Source organism: Notechis scutatus, chromosome 1 (genome assembly GCF_049901735.1).
Source record: "Notechis scutatus isolate UNSWTSFEM ecotype Mainland chromosome 1, rNotScu1.2, whole genome shotgun sequence".
Lineage (NCBI taxonomy): Eukaryota > Metazoa > Chordata > Lepidosauria > Squamata > Elapidae > Notechis > Notechis scutatus.
In genome coordinates, this window is record NC_142009.1 from 65,872,648 (window position 1) to 65,885,351 (window position 12,704).

Here is a 12,704-nt window from a genome sequence, read left to right on the forward strand (position 1 = left end):
ATGAAAAAAAAAGAAAGAAGGGTATGTGCATCCTTTCAAATTCAGCAGCCTCCTCATTTCCTGACTTCCAAAAGGGGTTTACATTCAGGAGGATTTATAAGATAAAAAAAGAGAAGAAATGAGGGGAGAAAAGAGCTTATTGCCTGGAGCTGTTTGATCTATAGTGTGACTGCAGTCACGTGGAGGGATGGGGAGGGAAAACTGTACAAAAGTAGGATGGTTGTGTTAAAACGAATCAAATCAATTAAAACAAGTTGCTGTACATGAAAATCAAATCACAAAATGAAATACATAAACAATGTTATTGGGGCTTGTGGCAGCCTAAAATATGTTAACTTGCAAGGGTGTCCAGGGAGATCAAAGAAGTCAAGAAGGCAACTCTGACTTCACAATCAAAATTCTTCCTCTTTTTTTATTATGTGTCATGTATAATGACACGTGCATCTGCCAGCTTGACTTTTGTGATTGTATTAGTCATGCACATTGCTGGAATCTTCTGATTTTTACCCATGTACAAAGCATTGGGTTCACTGACTTTGCATTCCAATGCAGGATCTATAAAGTTGATGAAAAGCCATCCTTAAAAGGGATGCAAAGCAGGGGTGGGATTCAATTTTTTTAACAACTGGTTCTGTGGGCATGGCTTAGTTGGTGTGTGTGGCTTGGTGGTCATGTGACTGGGTGGACATGGCTTGGTGGTCATGTTACTGGCTGGGCGTGGCCAACTCAACATCAGTCACATCGAGGCACACATCTCCTTGCCTGGCCTCTCGTGACTGTGGGGATGCTGCAACAGTCGTAAGTGTGAAAAATGGTCATAAGTCACTTTTTTCAATGGTCACTCCACACAAGCAAAGTACCAGCAAAGGAGGGGGAAAAAACTCCAAAGATGTTCCTGAGACAGGAAATCTAGTCCTGCCAAGAATGTAATAAGGGTTAACAGAGAGGCAGTTTCTGTAAGCAACACCAGAATGTTTCTTTCCTGCCTTCCTTACAGGATTAGGCCAGTAATTTCTTCTAACAACTGGTTCTCCAAACTGCTTAGAACGTTAACAACCAGTTCTAGTGAATAGGTGAGAACTGGTAGAATCCCACCCCTGGTGCAAAGGCTTCTATATGTTGGATGATGAGTACTGGACTGGGATTTACTTTTTCCCTTTTGTAAGTCATGGAGACAGAGGGGAAAGGGCTTTTTTTGGTTATTATTTATTTTCTACAGTAAATTAGAGGACCAATCATTTAAGGTTCCCCCACCCCCAATGAAATGGTATAGCTGGGATTGGAGAGAGGTTCTTCAGTAAAGAAGCTACATGAATGTCCATGGACATATAAATGTAGTTCTGTGAGGTATACATACAGAAGTAGATGAAACAGTTGTATGTTACATTTTCAGAGTTCTAGGTACCTCCTCAGCTGTGTAACCTCTGTGTACATAACTCTGAGATTTATCACAGCTTGTGAATTGTCTGGTTGCTTTGGAGGGCCCCAGGCTGTTTAGATAAGTAAGGATACACTGCACACATATTTGATTCATGAACGAGAAAAGCACTATTAATTTCACCAAAGCTTTGCAGCTAGTTTTAAACAACTGTCTCCCTGGAACCCATGCTGGCAGTTCTTTCCAGTGTTCACAGCTGTGGACCATTTTATAAATGTTTGGGTTTGATCTGCATTTGTGGTGTTGTCTGTTGACAGCCCCAGTGGCACCCCTGCAACAAAGAGCAATTCTCTTCAAAATTGGTAGTGGATGAGCAATTACGCGAGAATTACCTTTGACATTAAGGCAAATTACCCTACTGAAATAACATATGTATTGATTTATTTAGATCATTTTTAAAAAAATCCTGCTCTTCAGCCCCAGATCTTTCAGAATAACCAATGAAGATCTTTGATAAAACAATCCTGGCACTGAGGCCTCCAGCTGAAAAAATTGGACCCTACCCATGTGGCTGTTTTGGTCTTTCTAGATCAAGATACTTGATTGTGGGAGGAAGAGGAGTTTATTGAAATAAACCATATTCTGCTCTGTGCACATTTGTTTGGGAGTAAATCTCAATTTACATCTTTGTTCTTCCAAATAAATATCCTGGAAATGTCCACTTCTGCTCTTAAGCTTTCCTGAAGTGCAGCCCAGAGAATGAGGCCTAGAAGATTTTGGAACAAGGATAGATTTGAATACCTTGGTAGTATGTTTGCACTATTCAGTCTGCTTGGTTATAATTTAAACCAAGCATTTTCAATCTTGCACCCTTCAGATGTTTTAGACTACAGATATGAAAAGGCTGGAGTTAAAGGGAATTTTAGACCCAGAGATCTGGGGTGCACCAGGCAGGGAAGAACAGCTTATTTTTTTTTTCTTAATGAATTCCTGCCTTGTAATTCCTACTCTTCCTTAAGAAGAGATAAGTTTGCAGTCCAAAGTCACCATTCATCATCTTGTCTCAGGGGATTTTCTGCAGAGCCTTTGGCCATAAAATGATGGAAAGTGGTGTCATGAATATTGTCCAATTAATTGTCTAATGAAAACCATGCCCCATTCCCTACTTTTGTGGGTCAACAAAACTAAAGACAGTGTATGGATGCAGCATAATTATCTTAGTTATTCTTCTGGTGGGATTGCTTATGCAATGAACCAAAGGATTGCTTCCTATCTGAGTAATTTTCACCTTTATAAGGTCATTTGATTATTACTAAATATTCACTGAAATGCATAAATTGTTTTGCACAGCCAGATCAAGTGGGAAGCAATGTAAGAGTTCACTGTGATAAATCATATGATCCTTAAGTAAATTTTTAAAATTTATTTGTATCCACTTTTATTTTTACAGATAATTCAAGACGGTCATCATATCCAACACACAGAGGTGAGCCCAGTTCAGGTGAACCGGTTGTTAAGATTCTGTGCAGTTCCGCAAACCAGCAAACCCGACCATTTGGCCTGTACACAGGTGAACAGAGCTGGAAGACAGGGAATGGGAGGATTTTGCATTATCATTGGTCTGGAATGGGGTGGAAGCAGAGGTGGGCTGCACTTACATTAATAACTGGTTCACTGGTTGTGAGCACATGCTCAAGTTTGACTCAGCCTTTCATCCTTCCAAGGTCAGTAAAATGAGGACCCAGATTGTTGGGGGAAATATGCTGATTCTTAGAGAGGGATTTAAAGCACTGTGAAGTGGTATATAAATCTAAGGGCTATTGCTATTGATCTCATGATATCCCGCTTTCTAGCCTGGTGCCTTAACCATTAGATCAAAATGGCTATTAATATCTGAATAGTATATTTTTATTCATGTATAATTTCTATGTTATATATTTATAGATGAATAGAATTATTATTATACATTACGCCATGTGAGTAAATGCATATTTTTAAATCAGTTTACCAAAGTCAAATATAAAATGGTTATATAAAGTAATGGGCTTTTAGCTGGTGCATAAAATACATTATGGTTTTGATTAAGATTATTTCACATTTTGACATGGAATACTTATATTTCAACCTTCAGTTCTGTTATATCAGGGATCCTGAAGTGTGTGGGCGGGTGTTGTTGTTTTTTGGAGCGGGAGAGGGTGGGTGAAGCAGAGATAGCCAATATTAAATTATCCATTAAATGTAAAAAAGAAGTAAATGGCACTGAAAAGAGAAAGTAATGAATAGCATGAAAAGATTGTTTGCTTTTAAGCACTAGCTCTTTATCTACTTCTCTTTAACCACAATTTTAGCTGAGTTTACTCAGGCGTCTCCTTCTTAGCAGAGTTCTGTTCTGAAGGAACTAAGAAAGAGCTTTGGGTTTTAGAAAAAGTGAACTTCTCTTTCTCTAACATTCACATAAATATTTTTCTCATGATTAGTTAATACTATCCAACAGCAGGGGTGGGATTCAACATTTTTAATAACTGGTTCTGTGGGCGTGGCTTAGGTGGTGGGTGTAGCTTGGTAGTCATGTTATTGGCTGGGCGTGGCCAACTCAATATCACTCACATCGAGGCACACATCTGCTCGCCTGGCCTCTCATGTCTGTGGGGATGCTGCAACAGTCGTAAGTATGAAAAATGGTCATAAGTCACTTTTTTCAGTGCCATTGTAACTTTGAATGGTCACTCCATTCACAAGCAAAGTACCAGCAAAGGAGGGGGAAAAAACTCCAAAGATGTTCCTGAGACAGGAAGTCTAGTCCTGCCAAGAATGTAATAACAGTTAACGGAGAGGCAGTTTCTGTAAGCAACACCAGAATGTTTCCTTCCTGCCTTCCTTACAGGATTAGGCCAGTAATTTGTTCTAACAACCGGTTCTAGCAAATAGGTGCGAACTGGTGGAATCCCACCCCTGTCCAACAGGTTTTAAGCCCAGCAGAAAACTACTAGCATAAAATATGCTGTTTCCACTAGTCATCTCTATTTGTCGCATATGCAACGACATTACAATACAAGCCCTTAACAATGAACAAGACCCATTAAGAACAAGAATGGGTGGATTCCCCCAGCTTTGTTTCTCTGCCTTCCCACCAAACAGGCAGCTGGAAAATATCCACTGGTCGCTCTTCTACATGCGAGATGCAACTGGGTTTGGAGAAGGAGATGAGTTTTGACAATGACTAGACCAGCTGTTTTAATAAGCTTTCAAAACTTGTTCTGGTTTTGCGGTATTTTTGTGTTGATGCACTCAAAAGAAGCTCCATTATTAGATAACTGGGCTCCTTTTAAATATAAGCTTAACGTGTGCCAGAAAAGTATCAAAATCATGTTCAAAAGCAGCTGACAGGCACAGGTGGGGTTCATTAAGGAGCAAGGAAAGACTCTCTACTCTTTCTGTTTCTGCTGCCACTGCTGCTCAGTTGTTTAAGCTAATCTAGGCTTCCAACCTGGGAGTGAGGAATTAAAGAGAGAGACCCCATTTTGAAATAATGATGCCCAGAGTCTGCTTAGAAAAGATGTGTGTGTGTGTGTGTGTGTGTGTGTGTTTTCTTAAGTTTTCGCGGGTATTTATATGTATGGTATTCAGCTTTGTTCGGGTATTTTCCCACGTCATTATAGTTGTGCTTTTAAAGTTGTAGCGACGTTTTGGCAGAATCTCATCTGCCATCATCAGGCTTGTGTATTGTGTTCGTCTGTGAGTCAGGCTTTCACAGCCGTTTCTGTTTTAAATTTGGTTGCTAGCCTACTTTGCCAACATAAGCTTTCCTTGGATATATGTAAATGCACTCTATATATATCCCTATACCAATCTAAAATGGCTGATGGAAGCCATGCTGAACTCATACCAAGGGTAACTGAGGAATGTCTGATAGAGTGCATTTACATGTATCTAAGGAAAGCTTATGTTGGCATAAGGGGAAAACACCAATTTAACAATGGTAGAGCTATGGATGATTTAAGGCTGCCTCAAGTATGGGCTGGGGATCAGGTGAAGGAAATGTCACAAGGACACAGCTACGAGTTGGTACCACAGTTAGTTGCATGTGAGGAAAGGTTTTCAATTTATTACTGTGTAAAGGGGCAACATTTAGCATCTCTGTCCAATCTTATATGATTTCTAAATATCTTTGCCCTACTCTCCCTTGGCCCTTGCCCTGTAATCCAACTGCCCCATTTTTTTTTTTTAAAAAAAATGTTATTATTTATAGAAAAGAAGATATTTAACCAAAAGCACTCCCAAATATCATATATAGCCTTATCTATGTCTCTTGACCCAATTAAAGAGTTAAAATGGGAAATATAACTGGAAAGAAGAAAGTGAAACAAGTATCGAGAAATTTGTGCTAGCAGCATACTAGTTAATGTTGTTTTTGACTGCAAGTTCTAGAAGATCCTCATTTAAAATTTCAAAGACTATTGGATCAATGCTTCTTTCACTAAGGAACAATTTATCTTAACTCCCAGTGCAGTCCATAAACCTGTCATTTTGAGTATGTTGTTGTAACCTCCTGTTTTTGATGGAATGTGCTGAGGATCAAATTGAGAGCTGACCATTTTTAAGGCTGAGTCAAGGACAAGGATAATTTATTGCTTTGCATCTTGCCAGAATAGGGTAAGGATAGGACAAAACCATAACATATTGATTACAGGTATTCCAGATGCAGTCTATCTCCAGCAAGATCTATAAATCCAGGTTGATGTTATTGGTCAAAGGTCCAGTGAACATGCAAGGCAATTATTTCAAATTATGAATAATATAGGTCCAATGAGAATTAGATTAAAATAGAATTCCATTGCAATAAAGAATGTATAACCCAGCTTCATCACTTTTCTACTTAAGCTGTGGAAAGATTTGTTCAGCACTCAAGATAGAGCTGGTTAAGTTTATTTATTAATTTCAAGATGGTGAAAGCATCAGGAATTTCCAGTGCAATCCAAGCCTCAGGGCCAAGTTTAACACCAGAGCTCAAATATTGCCAGAATGCTAAAGAAGGTAAGTTAAACTCCAATTTAAAATCTACAGTTGTATTTAAGACAATTGCCTCCTATTATTTATTTCTCCAAACTGGTGAGCTTCAATTGTTTTGGAACTATAACTCACTGAATTCCTAATTAGCAATTACAATTTCTTATACTGAAATAGTGCAGTCCATCATATGATAGAGCAGGGGTGTCAAACTGGCAGCCTACAGGCCGGATGTGTCATATGCTGGCCATGCCCACCCCAACTCTACAAAGGGGAAAAAACCGTTGTGATACATCATGTGATGGCAACACGACCTGGCGAATTTGGCACTCATGCAATAAAAAAATACAACATTTTGTTTCATTGCTGAGAAGTTTTCTGCAGAACTTTTGATCTAACTCCTAATTTTATAGTGTGATGATTTGTCCTAATAAAGATGTATCTTTCTCTGGCAAATATTTTTATTCCCAAGCTATCTATTAAAATACTTCTTTGGTACCAACTCCAATTGATTTTACCCTGAAATTAAAAGCAAAAGAAGATAGAATTGGTGAAAATTAAAGTATCACCAATTCCAATGAAATGCATTTAAGCATATGTTTAACTGTTTTGGATGATACCAATGGGTTATAACAGTGCATTAAGTATCTTGGATCACACTCCTTGTTTCATGCCACAAAACTTCAAAATCTGCATTAGCAAAGAAGCCATATCAGAAGGATTGCCTTTGGCATGTATTTCAAACTAGCCTTCTTTCTTTTGTGCAGTGTCTCCTGAGTGGTCTACTGCTGTGAAAACAGTCAGGTTCTCACAACATCAGCATTCTCATTTGATGAGCTCAGATAGAAGCAGTTGCTATTTTGTTCAAATAGTTTTCTCTATCCAGTAAAGTGGCAAGGGAAATAATCAAATAATACAAAACACAGAAAGGTATTATCTTAATTGCAAGATCACCTGATATATTTCCCGAGTGAGAGATTCCTTTCCAAAGAACAACACTTTCTTAAAGGCAACATAACAGATTGTCTCAAACTTGAAGTGCAGCCAAAAATATCAGACTTCTGGTCAGTGCAGGTCCTGGAAAATTGTATTTTCTGATTCCATTATAGCTACACTGAATAAAGACTATCTGGCCCTGCCAAAGATGAAACCATTCCCACAAACCCACTCCCCCAATCCTCCAACACTTCTAGTATGTTTTTGCTGATTTGACAGAAAGGTAGAAAGTTCACATTTATTGAGTTCATTTGTGCTTTGTTTGGGCTTTGCTTTCTTCTCCTTGGAAATCAGGTCCATTCATACAACTTGTTAACCTGGTTAAAGTCATAACAGTTGCTGTACAATAATACAATACACTACATATTGTTCAAAATGTTAGTTTTTCTGCAGTTTATCCTGCTAGATCAGGGCTGTTAAACTCCCAGCCTGTGGGCTAGATGCGTCACGCGCTGGCCATGCCCAGTTTAGCGAACAGGGAAAAAGTCCCAATACGTCATGTGATGCTGCCATGACGATGTGAGCTTGACATATGAAACCTGTTGTGAGATTTAGATTTAGAAGCCTACTTTTAGGCTAGGGATTATGGGGAATCAAAGCTATTCACACCTGCAAGGCACTGGGTTTTGGAAAGTTACAATTCTGTAATGTAAAAGCTCTACTACTGTTCTTGATTTAATGCCCAATGTAATTGCCTTCTATGTATCACATGCATCAGAAATCTCATTAGGTAGCATTCCTTAATTGTTCCAACTCTGGCAAAATTTTAATGACTAACATTGCAGAAGTAATAAATGTTAAGGGAAAATAGGCCACCCTATCTTTGTTAAAATGGAATGAATTCGCTTTCTGAATATAAATAATGAAAACAGATAACTTTATATCAGATTTTAAAGAAATAATGTATGGATGTCGTACTTTAATAACTTTAAGTATGTGAGCATTAAGCCCTAGAAGAGAGATCTCATGTAGTCCAATAGCAGAACCATGTTTAGACATCCACTTCCACGTGTATACAAATCTATGTATTGTATAATTGATATAATAGAGTGACAAAATAGCTCCACACTAATTGAAAAACTCGAGTAGGGAAATCTGAACTGCAATAAAAATAAAGATACTACTTTATTTTAATTATAACACTAGTGTACACAGCTCATAATATAGAGATCCATTCTGTTCATATATCATACTTAACCTGGTTAAAATCATAGCAATTGCTATACAATGCTACTACTAGTAGTAGTTAGAACAATGTAATGGGAATATGTTAAATAATACTCAGCCACATTTTAAATTAATCCATTCTTTTATAATATATAAAGCAATCACAAACACGATTTTACATATTTATTCTTTATTGTATTGCACAAAGTATCTACGCAACTCAGGACCATCACAATAGTCCCTGAATACCAATTGATCTAGCACAACCTCTTCTGAGCATTGTAACTAGTTGGTGCTTCCTTCTAAAATGTAAAAGAATCCATCACAAAATTTTAAACATTTGTCAATATTAATAACCAAGAGGACAAAGTTAAAAGATCAAACTATGGATTTTATGTGAATGCACACAAATATACAGTTTATACTCAGATTCTCAAAAAAAGGAAAGAAACAACAGTTCTCTGGTGCAATCACAAGAGTTTCTGTTTGTAGAAGTTGTTAAAAGTGTAATGTGCATAGAAATAGATTTCAGCTCATAAAATAATGCAGCTTTAACTTCACTTTATTTCTTCAGATTGTCTAGTACTGAAAATGTATTGACGTAAGAGCTTGCACAGGAATCGCCCTTAACTTCAGTGGCACCAGTTTGTATTGGCTACACATTCTTAATAGTTGAACAGAAAAAGCCATTCCCATTTCAATTTAGAACTATACATTAACACTAAACAATAACAGTGCAGCCAGAATGGGGAGGAAAACATTGCTAATATAATAACAATCGTTATAGTAGTACTAGTAAAAAGAATTTCATCATTCTGGGGAGTTACAAATAATTTTGAACTAATTATTTTTATTTCATAAAACTTCTGCCTGGCATACATGGAATATTTGAGAATCATACACTTTCAGATTTTCAGAATAAGGTCAAATATTACATTGACATCTCTTGTTTTAATGAAACATTTTAATACAGCTGAAAATTGTGTCATTAAAATATGTACTCATTTGAAAACATTTGCCATGCTGAAAAATATGTAAAAAAATAGTTTAAAGTCATTTGTTTTTAGAAAACATGTCAATTGCAAAAAGAACCAATTTCTTTATATACACAAAAAAGGCACAATCCATCCAAAGGTAAGCCTATTTCTTTTTCATTTATTCTCCATAGCTGAGATTTAAATATTTACTTAATTTTCCTCATTCAAATCAGCTGAGGTTTGACACCTTTTTATGAATAAGCAAAAACACTGTGAGACTATCAGTAATGCGTCAGATTGCAACTTTAATTGTTTGATATTGGATGGATGGTGTCTGCACATTTCAAATATATTTATTTGAAGAAAACTGAGAGGGCACAAAGCAGCAAGTTCTATAGTTTATTTTTGTCCATTACACTGAGTACTTCATCCAAAAGAGAGGGTCCAAGGTCAAGCTGCAAAGAAAGGAGAGGCTCTGCCAGGTCTGACAGAGGATCCTCTGATTTAGGCTGCATCTTGGTTTGATCACATGACAGATGGGGGTTGTCAAGGAATTCCTCTGTTTGCCATTTGGTGTATTGTTCTGAATGGCTAGTTGAATGGCTGTCTGTTCCATTAGTATAATATGATGCTGGCGCTTTCTGCTTCCATGAGATGTCATCTTTGTATATTTTCCCATTCTCCAAGTGTTTGCTCTTCTCCTGCAACTTTTCTTCCATTACGGGCTCACAACTATGCCTGGGATTCCTCAGGGGTCCCAACGAGTCCCGCTTTGAATTAAATGTCACTGGTGACAACAAGGGCAACATAAGGGCTTGAGAACCACCGATGGCAGGAAGCGATATGGCATTTTTAAGGACGGGAGAAGGAGTTTCAATAAACACTGAGTCAGAAGTGCTGTTTGCCCTTAGGAATTCATTGCATCCTTCATACTGGCTGGCTGCTGTTTCTCCCTCATTTCCAGGTAGAAGCTCATAATTTCCTTTCAGGAAAGAGATATCTCCAAACACATCGTGTTGTCCTTCTTTCCCAATGTGAATTGTGTGGCGGAAGTCACCCAATGGTGGACTGATCATATCCGGAGACAAAATGTCCCTCAACTTGAATTTCTTTCCTTTCTTATTATTGTCAGCTTTCAAGTAGATGGGTGTTTTGGCTGGCATCTTTTGACACTATGTGGAAAGAGAAGACTTAAGTCTTTGTTGTTTAGAAAAAAAGGGTGGGGGAATACTCTAGATGTACCAAAGCTTTTTATCCAACCTATTCTTTTGTGTGTGGTATAAATCTATGCTACATTATTGATTGCAGTATCATTTATAAAAACATTCATATAACTACCACCGATTCCGTCTCACAAACAAAATTTTGGAAGCTGGGTTGTTTTTATGTATGGTATGTTTCTTCAAGATGACTGAGAGCTAGAATGCTTTGTTGCTTTCTCTCCCAACCCTGTAAAAGAAAAAAATATACCTTAGTATTTACTCTCTGTAATACATTCAATCTCTATTGCAGAAACAATGAATGATACTTTTATTAGTTCTGGCATGATTAACTCTGTGAAGTAGTTTTGTTTTCGTTAAGCAAGATAAAAAAGTAATCTAAGCGCTAACAAGCCTTTTTTCTAACTTTGGCTCCTTGGACACAATTGCCAAACACAACTATCTTGATAAATTTACTATTTGGTTTCTCATTTTTCTTGTTGTATTATGGAATAGAATTCTTATGTTTAGCGGTCACACTTAAGGACATTCCATTTAAACATCTATGCCAAAAAGGACCTTCACATTTGTTTGCCTTTGAAACACAAAGCTGAAATATGTTTCTATTTGAGGTTTTAAAGGTCAACGCCAAAATTGCTTACACAAATGCTTACAAATCTTTTGACTCATCCAGGTGATTAGTTCAAAAACTGGTCTAACTTCCTATTTGTATAATGTGGCAAATTCTGTTCCAAGTAATATTTCATGCAGAGAGTTTAATGAGTTGGGTTAGCTGTCCTGCTACCCGTGTGTGGTGTGTATGTATACACATCAACATACAGATACTCCAGTTGCAAGTGAAGATTAAATATAAATATTGAAATCATAATCATAGTATTAAAACTATACTTTCAAACCTTATTGACATGTTTTGTTCCTGTCCAAATTTGCTTTTAGTGGCTGGCTGCCAATTTTAGGCTAAAACAATTTAACAAAATGAAACCATGATTAAATTATCAGTTAAAAGTCACTCACTGAAATCTAGCCTTGTTATAGTAACCAGTTAAATAATCACTTCCTTAAATAATCACTTCCTTAAATAATCACTTCCTTAAATAATCACTTCCTCGACAAACAAATGGAATTTAAACCATGAAAGCAGATTTCAATCAGGGATTCCAATTAACTTCCTATTCTGAATTTCATATTTCATAAGGAAGGACACACACTAAGTAGCAGTTATTTTAATACATACAACTGTATACGTGGCTCTTCCCATAATAATACAAAATGTATTCCAATTATATAATGACAGAAAAAAAGAAAACTGAATATTCTAAATCCTTAAATTTTGCAACACTACAGCCCTTTAAAATTAAAAGACAATTCTTCAAAATTCTCAAAATGTTGCTCTTAACCAAATCTATTGTAATTAACTAAATATAAATAAATAAATAAAAAATAAATAAATAGAAGCATAAGAAAGAAAAATATGCTGAAACTAAGAGTAACCTATCATGGGGATAAGAAAAAATATATGAAACTTTGCAGGATTGAGTGAAGTCAACTGCCTTCAAGAAGAAACTATATTGCGAAAACCAAGGGAACAGAAAATATTCCCAAAATTTAAATGAGGAAAAGATCCAAGTGGCTTTCACAACATGATAACCAGAGAGAGGATGAAAGGCTTGAGCAATGAGGCATGCACAATGACTGGAAACAGGCTTTTATCTTCAAGCAAGAAAGAATAAGAAAAGATATGTAAATCAAGAATGTCAATAACCAGAGGCATATAACCAGAAAACGGAAATGAGAGCTCTTTTAAGAGAAATCACAGGGAAATATAGGTAGAGGAGGAATGCTCTCAAGAATAATCATGATCTGATAGAACAAATGAGATTGAAGAAAAGGAGAAGTGGGAGCTCAGGAACAGATAAATATGTACATGTACTAAAAATGCAAATAGGAGATTAAGGAGGA

The 12,704-nt window shown here is 36.8% G+C and overlaps 1 protein-coding gene across 1 annotated transcript; it reads right to left on the minus strand.

Moving 5' to 3' along the window:
* Positions 1-8,721: 8,721 nt before the first annotated feature.
* On the minus strand, positions 8,722-10,838 carry CDC42EP3 (CDC42 effector protein 3). The gene has a single exon (XM_026680729.2). It carries the CDS (start codon positions 10,686-10,688, stop codon positions 9,918-9,920), a length of 771 nt encoding a protein of 256 aa, XP_026536514.1. The 5' UTR covers positions 10,689-10,838; the 3' UTR covers positions 8,722-9,917.
* Positions 10,839-12,704: the final 1,866 nt, after the last annotated feature.